The sequence below is a fragment of the Ambystoma mexicanum genome, chromosome 14, assembly GCF_040938575.1.
Source record: "Ambystoma mexicanum isolate Mex_15411 chromosome 14, UKY_AmexF1_1, whole genome shotgun sequence".
NCBI lineage: Eukaryota > Metazoa > Chordata > Amphibia > Caudata > Ambystomatidae > Ambystoma > Ambystoma mexicanum.
The window spans coordinates 108,065,702-108,085,383 of NC_090940.1; the positions used below are offsets into that span (position 1 = coordinate 108,065,702).

Here is a 19,682-nt window from a genome sequence, read left to right on the forward strand (position 1 = left end):
TCATATGTTATGTGAAATGCATGCAGCACCCATATACAAAGCTTTAATGCTATCTGTGATGATTCACTGTATGTCCTCACTTCTCCTTCAGGGAGAGCCCTTTCCCATGAAGCCAGGGAGGTGAGGCTTCTACCCGATAGTCCCCCTTGGGGGTGGGGGAGTGGTATAAGGAGAAAGGATCTCATGGTGAGGGGGGGCTCCCACCCACCCCCACCAGGAAGAAGGATGACCATCTAGAGTACAGCCCTATTGAGAACATCACACCCCCACATACCCTAACCGCTCCCTTTTCTGCTAAAATCCTTTTAGACAGTAGGTCTATGTACTCTTGTAAGGTCCTGAAAAGTACTCAGACTAGGAAGAGCATCAAAAGCATAGGTAATCCTAGTAGCAGGACGAGATGGGACACAGGAACAATGAACAATGAATACCAAGAAGGTACTGCAGCAGTATAGACTTATGTGGAAGCGTGTTTCCTTTCATGCCATGAAAACTGACAAAGGATTGCCTGTTGGAGAAACACAGCCCACCAGAATGAGAGACCTTGAAGCCTGGGGAGCATGAATGAGAAGCAGAGAAGGCCAGGACAGAGCCAAGAGCAGTCTGCTTCTGGAAGACGATGGGACCCCTTTCTCGACAGCTTCCAGATGGTAATACAAGGTTGCCAATGGCGCGAAAGCAAGAGCCAACATCAGACCGTTGCTCCGAGGGCTGGGCACGAGATCTGCAAGGTGAAGGCGCCAATACACAGAGATGCCAGCACAGCTCACAGAGTAAGTGAGAGACCCCAGGAAGAACCCGCCACGCATCCCGGGAGCGAGGAAGGTAACGGGAGAGGCACAGGGACTGGCAGGGGCTGGAAGATACAGGAGGCAAAAACCCTGTATAAAATACAGAGCAGAACTATCTTCCTCCTGTCAGTACTGGACAAGCAAGTCAGCCAAGACGACATAAAGAGAGAGGGAGAAGAAACCAAGGTCGGGGGAACAATCCAGCAGTCATACGAGTCATCTTCCTTGTGGCAGTACTTGGCAGAGAAGTGAACCAAGTGAGCCAAACCAAAGAAGAAAGTATACAGGGTTGCAGACCCTCATAACATTCGAGGTGGGTCTTATAAGTGTGAAACTTAATAAAGAAACGACCAGGGGAAGGGAGCCAATCCCCCTGGTAACCTGGAAGGTCCCACAGACCTGGGGAAGGGAATAATTCCCCCGGGACTTTGAGACTGAGACAAAACGCCAGGAGAAGGCAGACATTATCCTGGTCCACCAAAAAGTGATCATTGTTTTGATATTGTTTTGGACCTTTGTGACCTGGGTATGGAAGTCATTCCCCCAAGCTGTTTGAGACTGACTTCCAGGAGAAGGGGGACATTCTCCTGACCCACCAAGGACACCAGGTATGGAGACTTGGACCATAACCCATAAGAAGGGAGGCATTCTCCTGGGATAAGAGCAGAACTGCTTTATTCTTTAGGTTATAGTGTAAGGGCCAGAAGTAGGTTTTTCTTGGCACATGACGGTGGACACTTGTACATTAACAGACATCCTGACAGTCACCTTAGATCTTTAATTGAGGCAGGGAAACCCCTCTTAGGAACAGGGAAAGATAGGTTTTTTCTTGCTTTACTTCCTAATAAAAGTATTTAGCTCAAAACATGTAATTTTAGCTGTATCGCTGTATTTATTACACCATTGTGCTGAAAGATGTTTGCTCAATTGCTTTTTGAAAGATAGTGCAATTATGATGTTATCGAAAAAAAATAGGTTTTAGAGTCCACCTTTTTCTTCTTTGTAGAATGGTGTGGCTGCCAAACAGGTCTTGCCCCAGCTGTGTTGTTCAGGTGTATTATTGAAATGAATAATTGTATTTGAATATTTGTATTTTTACAGCCACTTGGAGTTTACATATGTTTTTATTTCTTCAAAACAAATAACTTTCAAATGGTCTGTTGCTGTCTCCCATTTTGCACCATCTCTACACTAACACTTTAGTGTCAAGGTATTAACTATTTTATTTGTTAAGTGACTTCCTTTCGTTATTGAACCTGATTAATGTAATGTTTAAACCTGTTCTCTAGTTTATCCCTGGAATTCTTTGGGTTAAAGCATTAAAAAAAACATTAGCAAAGCCTATAGTGTTGGCTTTTATAAAATTAACATGTTTTCCCTGCTCATAGACAGTCCTACCAGGTAGCCATGCATTGCCATCATATGCCCAGGAACTACAATCATTTCACAGTTACTGACATGATATGTGCAATCCTCCCATCATTTGGCAAGTATTGCCATCGCATGCCTAGGTGCTACAGTCATTTGGCAGTCATTTCCATGATAGGCACAGATCCTAGTCTCATCATTTGGCAGGCTTTGCCGTCATATGCCTAGGTACTTGCATCACAGCAACACTGAAGACCGCTGTGTACAATCGTGCTTCTGCAGGAGATCTGAGGGCAGCACAACACAGCAAAATCAAACTACAAAATGACAAGAGGTGCAGTGTCTGCTGAAACCTACAGGCAGTTTACTCTAATTTAGCACTAGTCTTGGCCCCCTTGTAGGTAGTGTTTTAGCTCCGCCTAGGTGCCAAAACTAAAAATGTGATGACTCACACAGTGCTTTTTCCATAAATGCAAAGCAAGCGTGTAGTGGCTTGCAAAAGCTTAAGCAATGAATTTCCATTGACTGTGAATGGCTAAGTATTTGAATGTTTGGATGCTGTACAGCAATAACTTTGCATTTTTTCTCTTTCCATCAGGGCAGATGGGGGAGCCAACTGTATAGGACCGAGCCGAAATTATCGCTCATGCAATATTCAGGTGAGTCACACTTGTTCTAAGTTTCCCTCTAACACTTGGGGAAGATAGCTTGTGAGAAAGTGGGTGACACAGGCTGTTCTACCATGAACCGAGCCCAGAGAGCTGGGCGGCAACATAAACCCCTCTACTCCTACGTCCCGTGCCCTTTCCTCCATACTTATGGGACATCTCTCCGTCCTGTGGGACGGGACCGGAGCACTTTGTAAAAAGCATCCAAATATTTTTTTTTTTTTTTTTAAAAGATTTATTTAACATTTTCAATTACAACAATGTGAACCCCAGGCCGTTCCCCAACTCCCCCCCAACTCCCACCCCCCTCCCACCCCGGAAGGTTCTCGTTAGTTCTTCATTTCTGTGCAGGTTTATGTTCTCAATAAGTCCGATATTCTTATATTATGAGGGCACCATTGCTCCATGTAATCTGATTGCAGATATTCAAGTATTTCTCCCCATTCCTTTGTAAAGGTCTCTTTCGTTCCTTGTAACGTATGTGTTAGCTTCTCCATGGTCAGTTGTGTCCATACTTTCTGGAACCAAGTGAACATAAGTGGGGGCTCTCGTTTTTTCCAGTTTTGGGCTATTGACGCCCAGGCGGGTATTAGTAGACCCATGAAGCCCCGCCATTGTGATTTCCTGAATTTCTTATCTGCCTGATCTTTGAATCCGCAAAGCCATACTTTTTCGCCTAGGAATTCGGCCTCTGGAAATATTTTTACAATTTCCACCTTTAGTTCAGACCAGAAGGCTTTGATTTCCCGGCAGTCCCACCAGATGTGTCTCCATGTGCCCACCTCCAGGCAGCCTCTCCAACACGTGTTTGTTGTTTGTGGGTACATGGCGTGTAGTCTCTCTGGAGTGTAGTGCCATTGGGTTACTATTTTTATCCACATTTCTCTTTTTTGGACTGATCGGGTCATTTTGGGTATGGAGTTCCATTGTTCTTCCCACTGGCGTTTGTGGATTTCCTCCCCCAATGTTTTCGTCCACTTGACCATGTATGACCATTTGAGTTCCTCCCCCGTGGAGTTAATGAATGTGTAGAGCGAGGAGATCAATTTTCTTGTTCCTGAGTTGGTGATTAGAAACTTCTCGAATGGCTTGAGATCCCTTGTGGCAGCTGTTTTGATGTCTGAGGTTGTGAGCCAGTGTCTTAGCTGTCCGTATTTGTATTTGTCTGCTTCCGTTAGATTTATTAATTCTCTGCAGTCTTCGAAAGACCTTATTTCTTTGTCTTGGAACATTTCGCCTATCTTTGTGACTCCTGCTGCTTCGCATTTCTCGTAGGCTCCCTGTTCCATTCCCGGTGGGAACAGTGGGTTCCGACAGATGGGTGTGAAAGGCCCCTCCACTGTGGTCATGATGCCCTTCCTTGTCTGCTCGTCCCAGGCCTCGAGGGAGGTTGTCATGATTTTGCTTATGCGAAGGTTGGGGTGCCTATGTTGTTTTGCTTTCCATAGTGTTTCCTCCAATGGGGCTCTGGCTACCGCTCTGTCCTGAGACACCCATATTGTTTGTTGATTGTCCCCCAGCCATTCTCTCAGGACCCATAGTTGCGCGGCCATGTAGTATTTGCGAAAGTGTGGAAGGGCCATTCCCCCCTCCTTTATTGGGGCAGTAAGGGTCGCTCTGGCAATCCTAGGGGGTTTTTTGTTCCATATATAGGATGAGATGGCTTTGGTCAGTGCTCTAAAGAATGATTTGGGGACCTTGATTGGGAGAGCCTGAAAGTAGTATAGCATTTTGGGAAGGATGACCATTTTTATGGCTTGAATTCTACCCCACCATGAAACCATTAGGGGGTTCCAGCGCTCCAGGTCTCTCTTTACCCTTCCCAGTAGGGGGGGGTAGTTCTCATTATATAATGTTTCTATCTTACTGGTTAGTGTGACCCCTAAGTATTTAATTCCTTTATCGGCTATTTTCAGGTTATGCGAGATTGCTATTCTTTCCGTTTCCTGCCCCCCTCCGGACCAGAACAAGAGTTCTGATTTGTTCTTGTTAATTTTGAGGCCCGATATCGCCCCGAAGGTTTCTAGCTCTCTAATAGCTTGGGGAAGTGATGTTCCCGGGTTCCTAAGGGCTAGCAGCATGTCATCTGCGTATGCTATTATTTTGTGTTGTGAGCCTCCCATTTCTATTCCCGTAATGGCTTCTGTCTCCCTTATTCTAGTTAGAAGTGGTTCCAGGAAAATGGCGTATAGCAGAGGGGACAGTGGGCATCCCTGTTTTGTGCCTCGTGTTATTTCTATTTTGTCCGTGACCGCCCCGTTAATGGCTATCCTGATGGACGGGGAGGTGTAGTTGGCTTTCACCATTTTTATGTACTGGTCTCCGAAACCCATATGTTTAAATAGTATTGACCATTCCACCCGATCGAAAGCCTTCTCGGCATCTAATGAGAGCAGGGCTGCTTGTGTTTGGGTGATCTCGGACTTCTCAACCAGGTGTATTATTCTTCTCAAGTTGTCATGCGTGAGTCTCCCTGGGATAAATCCTGATTGGTCTGGGTTTATTAGAGACGGGAGAAGTGGGGATAACCTGTTTGCCAGAATTTTAGTGTATATTTTTGCATCAATGTTAATCAGTGCTATGGGGCGGTATGAACTGGGGAGGGATGGGTCTTTCCCTTTTTTGTGGAATACCAGGACCTTTGCTTCATTCATTGATTGGGTCACGTTGCCCTGTTCTTTAAAGGTGTTTAGAAGTCTCGTGAGGACGGGGATAAGCACATCTGCATATTTTTTATAGAATGGGGCGGTGAAACCGTCTGGTCCGGGTGCCTTCTCTGTTGGGAGTGCCGCAATTGCCTTTTTTACTTCCTCCTCCGTGATCGGGTTCTCTAGTGCTATTTTGTCTTCCTCTGGGATTCTTTTTAAGGGGAGGGATTGCAAATAAGCGTCTTGGTCTGCTTCGATCGGTTGTTCCGAGGTGTAGAGATTTTGGTAAAAATCCTTGAAGATTCTCCCTATGTTTGAGGTTTGTGTATGTAGTTCTCCCTGCTTGTCCTGCATGCTCATTATGTTTATTGACTTTTGTTTCTCTCGCAGCTGTCTTGCTAAGAGTCTGTCCGCCTTGTTGGCTTTTATGTATAGCCGTTGTTTTAGAAATTGGAGGGATCTTTCTGCTACTTTTGTTCGAAGCATTTCCAACTGCCCCTGTGTGTGTTTTAGGGCCTTTTTTGAGGCTCTAGTAGGGTGGGATATAATTTCTTCCTGTATGTCCGAAATTTTCTTTTCGAGTTCTTTTTCCCAGCGATGTCTTTGGTTGTCTTTGGAGGCTTTCAGGGCTATGAAGTTGCCTCTGGTCACTGCTTTGAATGCCTCCCAGACCGTGCTTAGAGGGGCCTCGCCTGTGTCGTTTTGTGAGAAGTATTCCGTTATCTTGTCCCTAATCGATTCTCCCATTACTGGATCCTGTAGGATATCCTGTGGTAGCCTCCAGCGCCACAGCCCTCCTCCTTTTTCTGGGGTTGTTAACTCCAGCCACAGTGGGGCGTGGTCCGACAGGGATATCGACCCTGTTTCAATATCTTGGATTTTCCCCATAAGACCCACCGAAACCCAAAAATAGTCTATTCTTGACATCGTATTGTAGACGTGAGAGAAGTAGGTGTAGCCTCTCTGCTGGCCCTTTTGCAGTCTCCACACATCGCAGAGTGCGAGTTGGTCCATTTTTTGTTTGAGTCGTTTGGAGGGGGCGCCCTGTGTGGAGGGGCCCGCTGTGCTTCTGTCAATTTGTGGCTGCCATGCCAGGTTTAGGTCTCCTCCCAAGATCACCTCTCCCTTTGCAAAGCCCTCTAGCTTCTCCAGAGCCTCTCGAATGAATCCGTCTTGTCCCGTGTTTGGTGCATAGATTGTGGCCAGAGTTAGATGGGACCCGTCCAGGTGGACGTTGACCATTGCTAGTCTCCCTTCTTTATCCGTGTGCCTGTCCGTTAGAGTGACCTTTGCTCCTTCTTTAATGGCTATGAGGACTCCCGCTTTTTTGTCCGTGGCATTTGATTGTGCCCATATCCGATATCCCCTGAGGCGTATATTCTGCTTGTCCTGTGCTTTGATGTGCGTTTCTTGTAGCAGGAGGATGTTCGCCTTTTCTCTCCTCAGCAGGGACTCCACTTTCTTTCTCTTCATCGGGGAGTTCAATCCTCGTACGTTGTATGTTAGGATTCTAAATTTTCCCATTTCGTACTGTGAGATCGGGAGAATCCCATTTCCTAACGATGTGAGAACTTTGCGTCTTCCGGAATCTTTCCCTCCCCCCCTCCCTCGCCGACCCCCCAACTTCCAACTTTTGAACGTATAACTTCCCGAGGAGGGCCCGGGTACCTATGGTTGCTAGGGCGTTACGCCTATCGCTCCCGGCCCTCAAAGTGCTCGGTAACAGTTTCGCGGGGGGTCCTAAACCCCGCATGATCTCAGACTTTCCTGAGTTGCGATCCCAAGACGGCCCTTCCCGGGCCGCCAATTAGTGTTTTCCGTGGGCTAATGTTGAGTTGTATGATTACCCATTTTGCTTCTTTCTTTTCCGTATCTCTTCCCATCCTCTCGGCCTTTTCTGCAAGCCGCCCCTTGTTCTGTCGTGCGATTCCGCCGTTTCCTCTGTTTGTATGTCCATTATCTGCAGTCCCTCATCGCATGTTGTCACTCTTCGTTGTTTGCCTTCCCAGCTGAACAGTAGGCCGAAAGGGAATGTCCATTTGTATCTAATTTCCTTTCACACCAGTACCTTGATTAGCGGTGCCATGTCTCTCCTTTTTTGTAGTGTGATTGAGGCTAGATCTTGGTACAGTTGTATGTCCGTCCCGTTCATCCTGATATGGTCCAGTTGTCGCGCCTTTCTTAAAATAAGTTCTTTTTGTGGGTATGAAGATAGGGCTACTAGAACATCTCTGGGTCTTTCTCCGGGCGCCCCTGTTCTTTTTGGGCCCACTCTGTGGATTCTGTCTATCCCTATGGTGTCCGTTTCCTGTGCCCCCAGAATGTCTCTAAAGACTTCCTGTACTGCATTCTTGAGGTCCTTGTCGAGTACTGCCTCCGTAATGTTCTTGATCCGTATGTTAGATCTGCGTGATCGGTTTTCTAAGTCCTCGCACTGGATCTCTAGGTTGTGGGTTAGGCGTGCTAGGTGTTCCTGGGTCTCACTGTTTTGGGTTGTCTCTTCTTCTAGGTTTTGGATTATTTTTTCCACCGTGTCGGTTCTCTCTTCCAGTTGGGCGATGTCTCTCTTCACTTCCTGGACTACCTGTTTCATTTCGTTTCTCATTGAGGTGAACTGGTCTTGGACCGTGGTCATAAACCTTTCCTGTAGCTCCGCGAACCAAGCGTGCATGTCTTCCCTTGATGGAAGCGCTGGAGTTACATTGGTGTGGTTGCGGTCCTCTGGGGAGTCTTCCTGGGGTCTCCCCCTGGTGTGGATCTGTGATTCAGCCGACCACATTTGGACAAGGTTCGCATCCTGTTTAGAGGACTGCGAATTCGGGAGTACCGTGTTCCCCTTCCCCATTGTTTTAGACATGCCTTCCTTGGGGGATCCTCTTCTCCTCCGGGTATGGGGAATGGCGGTGTGCTTTTGGGAGGCCTCGGGGGGTGTGTCTTGCTTGTAGACCTCGCTGGCTTCCCCCCCTGTTATGTGGGGTTGTTGGTGGGGTTGAGGGTCTTCCTGCGTGAGGCGGGTGCCCTCGAGAGGGCTTCGTCTGTGGTCAAGCCTGATTTGTCCTTGTTTCCCCCTTCGGCGCTCCCCCTCTCTTCTCGGCCCTGGAGTTGGGCTGATATGATGTTTTGGGGGGGTGGCCCCCCGAGTCTATTAGTGTTGTGGGGGGGGGCGCGCTCAACTTGTGCGCCTCCAGACGACCGATGTCGAGTTTCGTGGTGCCGGGCCTTTCTTCTTCTGTGCGGGCACCCCCCCTCTCACTCGTGTGCTCTGTCCTGGTGCCGGGCCGTAGGATGGGTGCTGCAGCGGCCGCCCGCGCCCCCCTGTTGGTTCCCCTCTTCTGCGGGAGCTCGTGAGCGGCTCCGGGGGGGGAGGGGCGGCCGAGCCTGGTTTATCCTTGTTTTCCCCCTTCTTCGGCGCTCCCCCTCTCTTCTCGGCCCTGGAGTTGGGCTGGTATGATGTTTGGGGGGTGGCCCCCCGAGTCTATTAATGTTGTGGAGGGGGGGGGGTGCGCTCACCTTGTGCGCCTCCGGGCGACCGATGACGAGTTTCGTGGTGCCTGGCCTTCCTTCTTCCGCGCAGCCGCGCGGTGCTCTGCCGACCCTCGCCCCAGCCACTGTTCGTCTCCTCCTTGGGGGGGTGGGGGGGGTCGTGCTGGCACCGTCCCTCTCCCTCGTGTGCTCTGTCCGGGTGCCGCGCTGTGGGCTGGGTGCTGCAGCGGCCGCCTGAGTCTCCCTGATGGTTCCCCTCGTCTGCGGGAGCTTGTGAGCGGCTCCGGAGGGGGAGGGGCGGCCGCTCCGCTCGGCTCCCGCGCGCCACGTCTGGGTGTCCCTCGCTGATGCGAGGTCGTCTCCCGCTGCCGAGTGCTGCCCTGCACTTTCCGGGAATGTTGTCGTGGTAGATTCCACGATTCCGAGGTGCTTTATAATCAATTCAGCGGCGGCCCGGGCAGAGCGCGACCTATGTGCGTCTCCCTATCCCGGCGGCCATCTTGGAATCCAAATTTTTTTAAAAAATGTGTCCCTCCTCACTTTCCTGCGCGGGGCGCTTCACGCGGCCGCAACCCCGCCCACCTTGGCTCCGCCCCGCGCATCGCCCATCAGTCCTTTTCTCCACACGATCGTGTACGCCCCGAGGTCTTGGCTGGGCTTGAGGTTACCGAACGGATGTTCAAGGCCTGTGCCGATAAGGCTTCTACTGGGCCTAGGTCCGAGGTCACTCGTACAGAGGCTAAGGATACCAACAGTTCTGAGGGGCCGGGCAAGGCCCTGTCGGTGACAGCACACCGTTCCCGCTCTTGTGGTGACACCAGATCTGTTGAGGGGGCCAAGAAGAAAGTTTCTTCTTTTACCGGCAGTGCCGAGGCTCTTCCTTCGAAGGCTCAGTTGGCGGTTGGTATGTCGCAGAAACATTCCAGGCCTCATAGTACCGGCTCTGCCGAGGTTCCGTACGTTAAGGCTAAAATTAAGACCCCTGACCCATCGATGGGGACCCCTGCCTCACTTCTCACGTGCCGCAGTTCCCCTCAGATGAAGACAAAATGGCGGCCGTTCCCGCCACGACCACGGCGGCCATTTTAGGTACTACCCCTACAACTACGCCATCGGCCCCTGGTGTAGGGTTCGGTCTTTCGGGTGAACCTAAGGTCCCTTGTGCGCATCCTTACCGACCGGTTTATGATTGGAACGCCCGGATGCCTCTTCCGCACAATGTTTCGTTGCCCGTGGGGGCGGCTCCCTTGATTTATGTGGATACGTCAGCGGAGGGGCCGGTGTGGCACCCTTCCCCGTTACGTCCCTGGATTTGTCCACCTCATGAGAGGCCTCCTCAGGTTCCAAAACAATCTCCTGAGGACGTCTTTTTCGGTAAATTTCAAGCGCTTATGCGCACCGACCCCATGAGGGAATATTTGAAAGGGCTTTTCAAGGAGATATGTCCACCCCGCCTCCGGCTGCACCCGTTCCGACGGTGGTTCTGCCGGCGCCTCCCTTGCCCGTGGTGCCTCCCCCTGCGCTTCCGCCTGTGTCACCATTGTCCCCAGTGGACAAGGCAGTGCCTGACACGGCTCAGCAGGATCCTGACCTGTCAGATGACCCTCAAGGCGATCAGGACAACGAGGACCTGCCCCGCTCTACCAGAGCTTTCCATGACCGGGTACTGGACATGATGAGTTTCTTAGATGTTCCGGTGCCAGAGGCACCTGCTCCGCAGGAGGGCGTGCTTTCTGGGGCGTTCACCTTGTCTCCTTTGGAGCGTACCGGCCTGTTCTTGCAGAAGTACGTTCTGGCCAAGGTCCGAAGAGTTTGGGAAAAGCCACACTCGGGACTTTTTGTAAATAAAAAGATTGACGCGAGGTACAGGCTACATTCCTCGGAAGAAGTGGCCTTGTCGTCTTGTCTGCCTCCCTCCTCCACAGTGGTGGCTGCGGCCACGTTGCAATCCAGACCTGCAGCATCCTCCTCCGCGACGGCGACTCAGGTCTTGGGAAAGGAGGACAAGCTCCTGGACTCCCTAGGGAGGATAATTCGGCCTTGCAGCTCAGGCAAGCCAATGCAGAATTGATTTTGACGGGAGCTAACATGCGAATGTGGAGAGGTCTGTCAGAGTTTGAGGAGCACATCCCGGTCTAGAAGTTGGAGGATTTCAGAGGAGGCCTTTCCGATGCCAGGGTCTTGGCCCAGGATCTCCTGGAGGCTGCGGCTCATCACGTAGACACCTCGGCTCGGGGTCTGATGCTTGGGGTTGATACCTCGCGGCAAGCGTGGCTACATGCCACTAAGTTCTCGAAGGAGGTGCAAGACAAGGTTCTGGCCCTTCCATTTGATAGTAAGGAGCTTTTTCACTCTTCTACTGATGTAGAGCTCACCAAACCAAAAACAGCACCCAGACGGCCAAATCATTGTCTGTTCTGGTTAAAGCTCCCTTTCTCCAGCATGGGGTCTGGCATGGATTCACATGCTCATGAATATTCCCCGTCGTCAGGCTGGGAATCCTCGGTAAAGAAAAAACCAGTATCAGTTTCGTTTCTGATCTGTCTTTCGTAGTAATAACCAATCACTGGTCTCTGCGTCATACTGACCACAGCCAATGACTGCCCTCTACCTAAGCACCGCCTCTGGCAGCCATCTTCAGATTTTTACCGCACGTTCATGTGTTGGGATCCTCGTGCTATTGCTCTCGAGCGTTAGTGCTATTTTTCGCGCTTTTTCACAAAAAACTTCGGGGGGGGCAGGGCGTCGTCGTAGATTCGGCCTCAACCTCAGAAGAGGAGCTGATCGAGGTCTTAAGCCACGGCCTAGGCGTGGAAGAAGGCCAGCCCGTCGGAATAGACCCCGACGCAGGTGACGACGACGACATCGTCGAGGATACCGACGGGGCCCCTGCTCGCCCGTCGGATTCCCCTCTGCCAGCGCCGCAAGACAACTCGGCGGCCATTTTGTTGGCCATACAGTCCTTATGCTCCGAGATAAGGACGAGGCTACCGTTACCGAGGGAGGAACCTCTCCCGTCGGGGGATCCAGAACCGGGACCTTCTGGTGTTCCCCCTACCAAGAAAAGAAGGATCCATCCACCACCTCCTTTTCAACCGTCGCGCCCCGTCCAGCCCTCCTCCCCGTCCACCCGAGGGGATGATACGGGGACTGACACGGCAGCGACGGGTACGGACGACGAGGCATACGACGAGGATTTTCCGTCGTCGCCTCCCACCAGGGCTTCTCCGCCCGACGAGATCGGATCTTTCCACTCCATGATCTCCAGGGCTTCCGAGCTTTTCCAACTCTGCCCTGAGGAGAAGAAAAAGGAAGGCTTCCTTTATCAGCGGCGCGAGGCCAAGAGGAAGACGGTCCTCGCAGTGCCTCTGTTGGATGACATTTGGGATGAGGGCCTTTCCCTCCTCAAGAACCCTTCCACGACGCCAGCTAGAAGAGACCGGTACGAGAAAAAGTACCGGGTCCCGGACACGGCCCCCCTATGCCTCCGGGCGCAGCCTACCCCGGACTCCGTCGTCTCCGCGGCAGCCAGGAAGAAAGCGGGGGGGGGGTGCGGCCTCCACATCGACTTCCCCGCCGGACGGCGAGGGAAAGAAATTGGATGCTATGGGACGTAGAGTCATCTCGTCGGCAGCGACGACGATTAAAGCGGCCAACGCCTTGGCTATCGTGGCCCGCTACGACAGGGAGCTCTGGTACAAGATAGCTCCCCTGCTGGATTTTCTGCCGGACGACAAGAGGGCGGAGGCCCTGGAGATCCTGCAGGAAGGTGAGGTGGCCTCGGACCACGCCATCACCGTGGCGACGGACATCGCCGACACTGGGTTCCGCCAGCTGGGCAACGGCGTTTGCCTTCGACGTCGTGGATGGCTCAAAGCTACGGACTTTCGGCAGGACGTCCAGACCAGAGTCCTGGACATGCCCTTCGACGGGAACAACCTGTTTGGGAAGACAGTGGACGATTCCCTTCAGGCCATCAAGGCGGATACTGAGACGGCCAGGGCCCTTGGAGTCCTGCAGCAACGACGAACGCCCTTTCGGAGCGGCGGAGGCAAGGGCGCCTCCAAAGGTTCCGGCGGCGGTTTCGCTTCCTACCGTCAAGCGGCCCGCTCGTCGTCGCAAGAGGCCTACAGAGGACGAGGCAAGTCTAGCGGACCCCGCCGTCGTCGCCAAGGAGGTCAAGGCGGCAAGGCCGCGTCCAAGCAGGATTGAACCGACCGTTGGGTGCTGGACGCCCTGGCCCGGGGCCACGCGCTCGAGTTTCAAAGAAGGTGCCCGCGCGTCCCCCCCGTGGCCAGGAAAGAACTTCACGTCCCTCAACTTCTCCTGGAGGTAAAGGCGATGCTCAGAAAGGGCGCCATCGAACTCGTCCCAAAGAGGCTTCGGGGCTCCGGAGTCTACTCGCGATACTTCCTCGTGAAGAAGAAGACGGGAGGATGGCGCCCCATCCTAGACCTGCGACGTCTGAACAAGTTCATCAAGGCGCAGAAGTTCCGGATGGTCACCCTCCAGCACGTCCTGGGTCAGCTGGAGGAAGGAGACTTCCTATCGTCGTTGGATTTGGAGGATGCCTACTTCCACATTCCCATCCTAAAGGGGCACCGAAAATTCCTCAGATTCGTGGTCCAAGGGCGTCATTACCAGTTCAAAGCCCTTCCCTTCGGACTACGGTCGGCACCCAGGGTATTCACCAAGTGCCTCGCACCGGTGGCGGCGCAGCTGCGCCGCGAGGGGATTCACGTCTACCCCTACCTGGACGACTGGCTCATCCGCGCCAAGACGAGGGAGCTCGCCGTGGTCCACACGGCAAGGACCGTCCAACTCCTCACGGACCTGGGATTCTCCGTGAACTACGCCAAATCCCACCTGGTGCCCGCGCAAGTCGCACTGTTTCTGGGAGCGAGGCTCGACACAGTGTCCCTTCTGGCCTCCCCGTCGGAGGAGAGGACCAGGACCATCTTGGGCAAGGTGCAACGGATGTTGGTGGCCGACGCGGCCAAGGTGAGGTCCATCAAGTCCCTCCTCGGGATGATGTCTTCCTGCATCTACCTCATTCCCATGTGCAGGCTCCGGATGCGCCCGTTGCAAGAATTCCTGGATGCGCGCTGGATCCAGACGACGGGCAGCTTCGAGGAAAGGATCAAGCTCGACGAGAGTTTCCGACGAGCGATACGGTGGTGGGGCACCCGCGCGCATCTGACGGCGGGCATGGACTTCCAGACCCCAGCCCACCAGGAGACTGTGACCACGGATGCCTCCCTGGAAGGGTGGGGAGCGCACACCGAAAATCTGCACGCAAGAGGACTCTGGCTCCCGACGGAGAAGTCCCTGCATATCAACGTCCTGGAGCTCCGTGCAGTGTTTTGGGCCCTCAGGTCCTTCCTTCCGTCCCTCAAGGGCAAGGTGGTGAGGATCTTCACCGACAACACCACCACCATGTTTTACATCAGGAAACAGGGCGGAACCAGGTCCCCAGCGCTGTCCAAGGAGGCGCAGGACCTGTGGCATTGGGCCGTCGCCCAAGGGATTTTTCTGGTGCCGTTTCATCTGGCAGGGATAAAAAACACCATCGCCGACTCACTCAGCAGGGAGCTGCGCTCGTGCCACGAGTGGGAACTACGGCAGGATCTGGTGGATCGCCTCTTCCGACGGTGGGGCACACCCCAGATCGACCTGTTCGCGACGGCGACGAACACCAAGTGCCGGAGGTTCGCCAGCAGGTTTCCCCAGACGAGGAGCATGGGCGATGCTTTCTCGTTCCCCTGGGAGGGCCTGTTCCTCTACGCGTTCCCTCCCTTGCCTCTGCTAATCCGGCTCGTCAACCAGCTCAAGAGGTCACGGTGCAGGATGATCCTCGTCGCACCTGCGTGGCCGAGGCAGATATGGTTCCCGGACCTTCTGGACTTGTCAGCGTCCCCGCCGATCAAGCTGCCGGCGGACGCGGATCTACTCTCCAGGGAAGGAGGCGCCATCCTCCACCACGACCCGAAGTCGCTGAACTTGCAGGCCTGGCTCCTGCAGCGCTAGAGTTTGGAGGATACGACATACCGGCCGATTGCAGAGAGGTTCTTGCAAAGGCCAGGGCGTCCTCGACTCTTAAATGCTACGGACACAAATGGAAGAGGTTCTCTGTCTGGTGCCACGCACAGAAGATTAACCCTCTACGGATTACGGCTCCCCAAGTACTGCCGTACCTGCTGACGCTGGCCAAAGCTGGTCTGGCACACGCGTCCATCAAGATTCATCTTGCTGCGATCTCCCGATACACCAGAACCACGGGGCGGACGTCCTTGTGGTCTCATCGTCTGGTGAAGGAGTTCATGAAGGGACTGTTCAGATCGTTCCCGCCGGTGAAGGCTCCGGCCCCGGCGTGGGAGCTCAACGTGGTGCTGACCAAGCTCATGGGACCTCCGTTCGAGCCTCTGCACTCGGCCCCGTTGAAGTTTCTATCGTGGAAAACAGCTTTTCTTGTGGCCATCACCTCCGCACGACGAGTGGGAGAGATCCAGGCCCTTTCCTGCAAGGCCCCTTACTTGACTTTCCACGACACGAGGGTAGTGCTCAGGACGCACCCCTCCTTCATGCCCAAGGTGCCGTCGGACTTCCATCTCAACGAACCCTTGGTGTTGCCTGTGTTCTTCCCGTCGCCTTCGTCGCCGGCTGAGAGGACTTTGCACTCGCTGGATGTGGCTAGAGCGCTGAAGTTCTACGTAGACCGCACAAAGTGTTTTCGGAAGACGTCACAACTCTTTGTGAACTTTGGACCTGTCAATCAGGGGAAGGCTCTCTCGAAGGCTTCCATTTCCAGATGGCTCTCCGGCTGTATCATGTACTGTCACCGGTTGGCAAACCGACCGCTGCCTGGCCGTCCGAGAGCCCATTCCACCAGAGCGATCGCAGCTACCACGGCGTTCCTATCTGGTGTGCCCCTGCTGGACATATGCAGGGCTGCTACGTGGAGGTCGACGCACACCTTCACGAAATTCTACTGCGTCGACCGGGATTCCAGGGAGGAGTCCAGGGTCGGCCAAGCAGTGCTGCGCAACCTGTTCGCCTGAGGTGAGCCTGGTGAGGAGGTAAGATGCTTAATGTTGAGTTGATGTGATGCTTAATGTTGAGCCTTTGCCACCTCCCGTGGTTGTGCATGTGTGTACTGCTATGTATTCTTTATTCATGAGCATGTGAATCCATGCCAGACCCCATGCTGGAGAAGGAACAAGTTACTTACCTGTAACTGTTGTTCTCCAGCATGGGTCTGGCATGGATTCACATGCGAACCCTCCCGCCTGCCCCTCTGCGGCTCTTCACTTGGTCATACTGCCACTTCACGTGCTTCCAAATCTGAAGATGGCTGCCAGAGGCGGTGCTTAGGTAGAGGGCAGTCATTGGCTGTGGTCAGTATGACGCAGAGACCAGTGATTGGTTATTACTACGAAAGACAGATCAGAAACGAAACTGATACTGGTTTTTTCTTTACCGAGGATTCCCAGCCTGACGACGGGGAATATTCATGAGCATGTGAATCCATGCCAGACCCATGCTGGAGAACAACAGTTACAGGTAAGTAACTTGTTCCTCAAGGCTCAAAGGCCATTGTCGCAAGGTCGACCTTCCTCTGGTTTTAGGGGCTTCCTCGACCGCAAATCTTGCAGCGTGTATACTCCTGCAGGGAATAACCGCCGTAGACAACAGCGCATGCAGTATTTCTCCCGCTCCTCAGCCTCCTCATCAGGTTCAGGTGGCACCGCCACCGATAAACCTGCCAAATGAGGGTTTTCCGCGCTCGCAGGAGACCCCGGTGGGAGGACGATTTGCGTCTCATTGGGAGGCTTGGCAAGCCATCACAGAAGACGGATGGGTCTTGTCAGACGCTCAAGCGTGCTTCCGCTTACCTTTAACCCCTACCCCACCCCTCAACCCTCCTTTTCAGTTGTCGGGCGCACCCTCCCTCATGGCCGAGGTTCAGAAACTTCTGCTCCTCAGAGCTGTGGAACCCGTTCCCCTTGGGGAGCGAGCGGAGGGCTTTTACTCCGGGCTGTTTACGGTGCCCAAACCCAACCAGGCTGGCCTGCGCACCATCCTAGACCTTTCCCAGTTCAATCTTTCCCTACCCCAAGAGAAATTCAAGATGATCACGCCCAGCCAGATTTGCTCCTCGTTGCAAGCGGGCGATTGGCTCAGCGTGGTGGATCTTCAGGATGCATACATGCATATCCTGATTTGGAACCCACACAGGAGATACCTCTGTTTCTCTTTGGGAGAGGAGCACTTCCAGTTTCGGGTGCTTCCTTTTGGCCTCAGTCCGGCGCCGCGTGTCTTCACGAAGATGATGTCGGTGAATGCGGCCTATCTTTGTCTCCAGGGTATCCATGTGTATCCCTATTTGGATGACTGGCTACTACGCAGCCCTTGTCCATTGGCAGCAGCGGGCAACCTCCAGTCTCTCCTTCAGCTCCTGTTCCATCTTGGGCTGTCGATGAACTGGCGGAAATCCTCCATGACGGTCTCACAGGACCTGACTTTCCTGGGTTTTCGTTGGAACACGATAGACTGCCGAGTGTATCTGACCGGGGACAGAATGGCGGATCTGTTGGCCACGTGTCAGATGTTTACGCAGTTGGAGAGCATGTCGGCCTGGTGGTTCCAGAGGCTTCTGGGCCTTATGGCCTCGTGTGTACTGGCTCTTCCTCTTGCTCGTCTCAAAATGAGATGGACCCAGATGGCTCTTCGGAGTTCCTGGCGTCAGGCAGTCGACCCGGATTCCAAACGGATAATGATTCCGGATTCCATGAGAGTGGACCTGGACTGGTGGTCATCTCTCAGCAACCTGTCAGTGGGCATGGGGTTCCAGGACCCAACCCCCATGGTGACGATCACGACAGACTCCTCCCTTTTCGGGTGGGGTGCGACATTAGATCTTCTTCAGGTCTTGGACCTCTGGTCATCTCAGGACAATCTCCTTCACATAAATCAATTGGAGCTTCTGTCGATTTTTCTGGCGCTCAAGGCGTTCAGACCTCTCATTGTCAACAAGGTGGTCTGCATAAGAACGGACAATGCGTTGTCAATGTACTACATAAACAAGCAAGTAGGAACGAAGTCTCCCCCTCTCGTGGATCTGTCCATCCCGATTTGGGAGTGGGCCGTGCTTCATGAGGTCTGGCTGCTTGCAGTGCACATCCCGGGCCGGCTGAATGTCACCGCGGATGCCCTCAGCCGGCGGACAGTGGTCAGCTACAAGTGGGATTTTCTCATGGATTTTCTCACTTTGGGGCACACCGGAGGTGGACCTCTTCGCCACGGCGGTAAACAAGAAGCTTCCTCAGTACGCCTCCAGAGAGGGGCTGGGAGCCTCCTCTCTGGGGGGCGCACTCGAGATCCCATGGCACAACATGAGAGCTTACGCCTTCCCCCCTCTTCCTCTGGTTCATCGAGCAATTTGGAAGTTGAAGAGTTCTGTCAACTGTTCTCTTCTACTGATAGCTACGTGGTGGCCGGCCAGGTTTTGGTTCTCAGAACTTCAACACCTGTCAGTGTGTCTGCCGATCAGCTTACCAGTAACTCCCGATCTTCTTCACCAAGGGGAACAGCAGATGTGGCACCCCTCCCCACAATCGCTCAACTTGGCGGCATGGTGCCTGAGTTCACGGCTCTAGAGCATTTGGGTTTGTCTGCGGATAACATGTGCATTATCAAGGCAGCCAGGAAACCCTCGACCAGATCTCAATGCAAGAGTAAATGGCTCAGGTTCTGTCATTGGTGTTTGGAGAAAGAATTGGACCCGAGGGTGGCGACGATTGACACAGTGCTGTCCTTCGTCTCCTCCCTAGCAGAGTCAGGGGTTCATGTCTTGTCCTGCAGGACTTATCTCTCGGCGCTTTCCGCCTACCTCGCTACAGACCGGTGTTCTTATTCGTTAACTAACCCGGTGGTGAAGAGACATTTTGCTGGTTTCATACGCATCTACCCTCCGGTTCGTAGTCTGCACCCGCCTTGGGACCTAAATGTAGTCCTGACGGCGCTTTGCCATAAAACCTTTGAGCCAATGGCTACAGTTGACCTCAAGTACGTGTCCTGGAAAGTGTCCTTTCTGGTAGCCGTTACGTCAGCCAGGAGAGTGAGTGAGCTCCAGGCACTGCCAGTGGAGCATCCTTTCTTGGTCTTTCACAAGGACAAGGTAGTCCTTCGGATGAACCCAGCTTTCCTACCAAAGGTAGTGACCAAATTCCATCTGAATCAGTCGATTTCCCTTCTGGTCTTTTTTTCCGAACCCTGCCTCGGAGGCGGAAAGGGTTCTACACTGCCTGGATGTCCGAAGAGCTCTTAAGTTCTACCTGGACAGGGCTTCAGAGCTTCGGAGCTCTTCCCAACTGTTTGTGACCTTCGGTAAACCCCAGGGCAGGCGGGCATCTAAGGCATCCATTTCCAGATGGATTGCTGCCTGTATCACGGAATCTTTCACCGTCCAAAAGCTGAAACCTCCTAAAGGTATCCATGCACATCAGGTGCGAAACAAGGCAGCCGCAGTTGCTTTTCAAAAGTATTTTCCCTGGGAGTCCACCGCTAAAGCGGCTACCTGGGCCTCCCCATCTGCTTTCTGTAAGCATTACTACCTTGATATGAGCGCTAGAGCTGACGCTCAATTCGGCCAGGCTGTGCTGAAGAACCTGTTTCAGTAAGGGGTATTTCCATCCACCCATAGTTCCTGTAAGGAGTGCTTGGGA

At 53.1% G+C, this 19,682-nt stretch overlaps 1 protein-coding gene across 4 annotated transcripts in view; it reads left to right on the forward strand.

The window, feature by feature from the left end:
• The window catches only part of PAPLN (papilin, proteoglycan like sulfated glycoprotein), a 1,044,076-nt gene that overhangs the window by 538,647 nt on the left and 485,747 nt on the right, over window positions 1-19,682 (forward strand). For all 4 annotated transcript variants that reach the window (XM_069638639.1, XM_069638640.1, XM_069638642.1 and 1 more), the window contains exon 4: window positions 2,758-2,818. In XM_069638639.1, coding sequence (XP_069494740.1) covers window positions 2,758-2,818 — 61 coding nt within the window. The remainder of the gene's footprint in view (window positions 1-2,757; window positions 2,819-19,682) is intronic.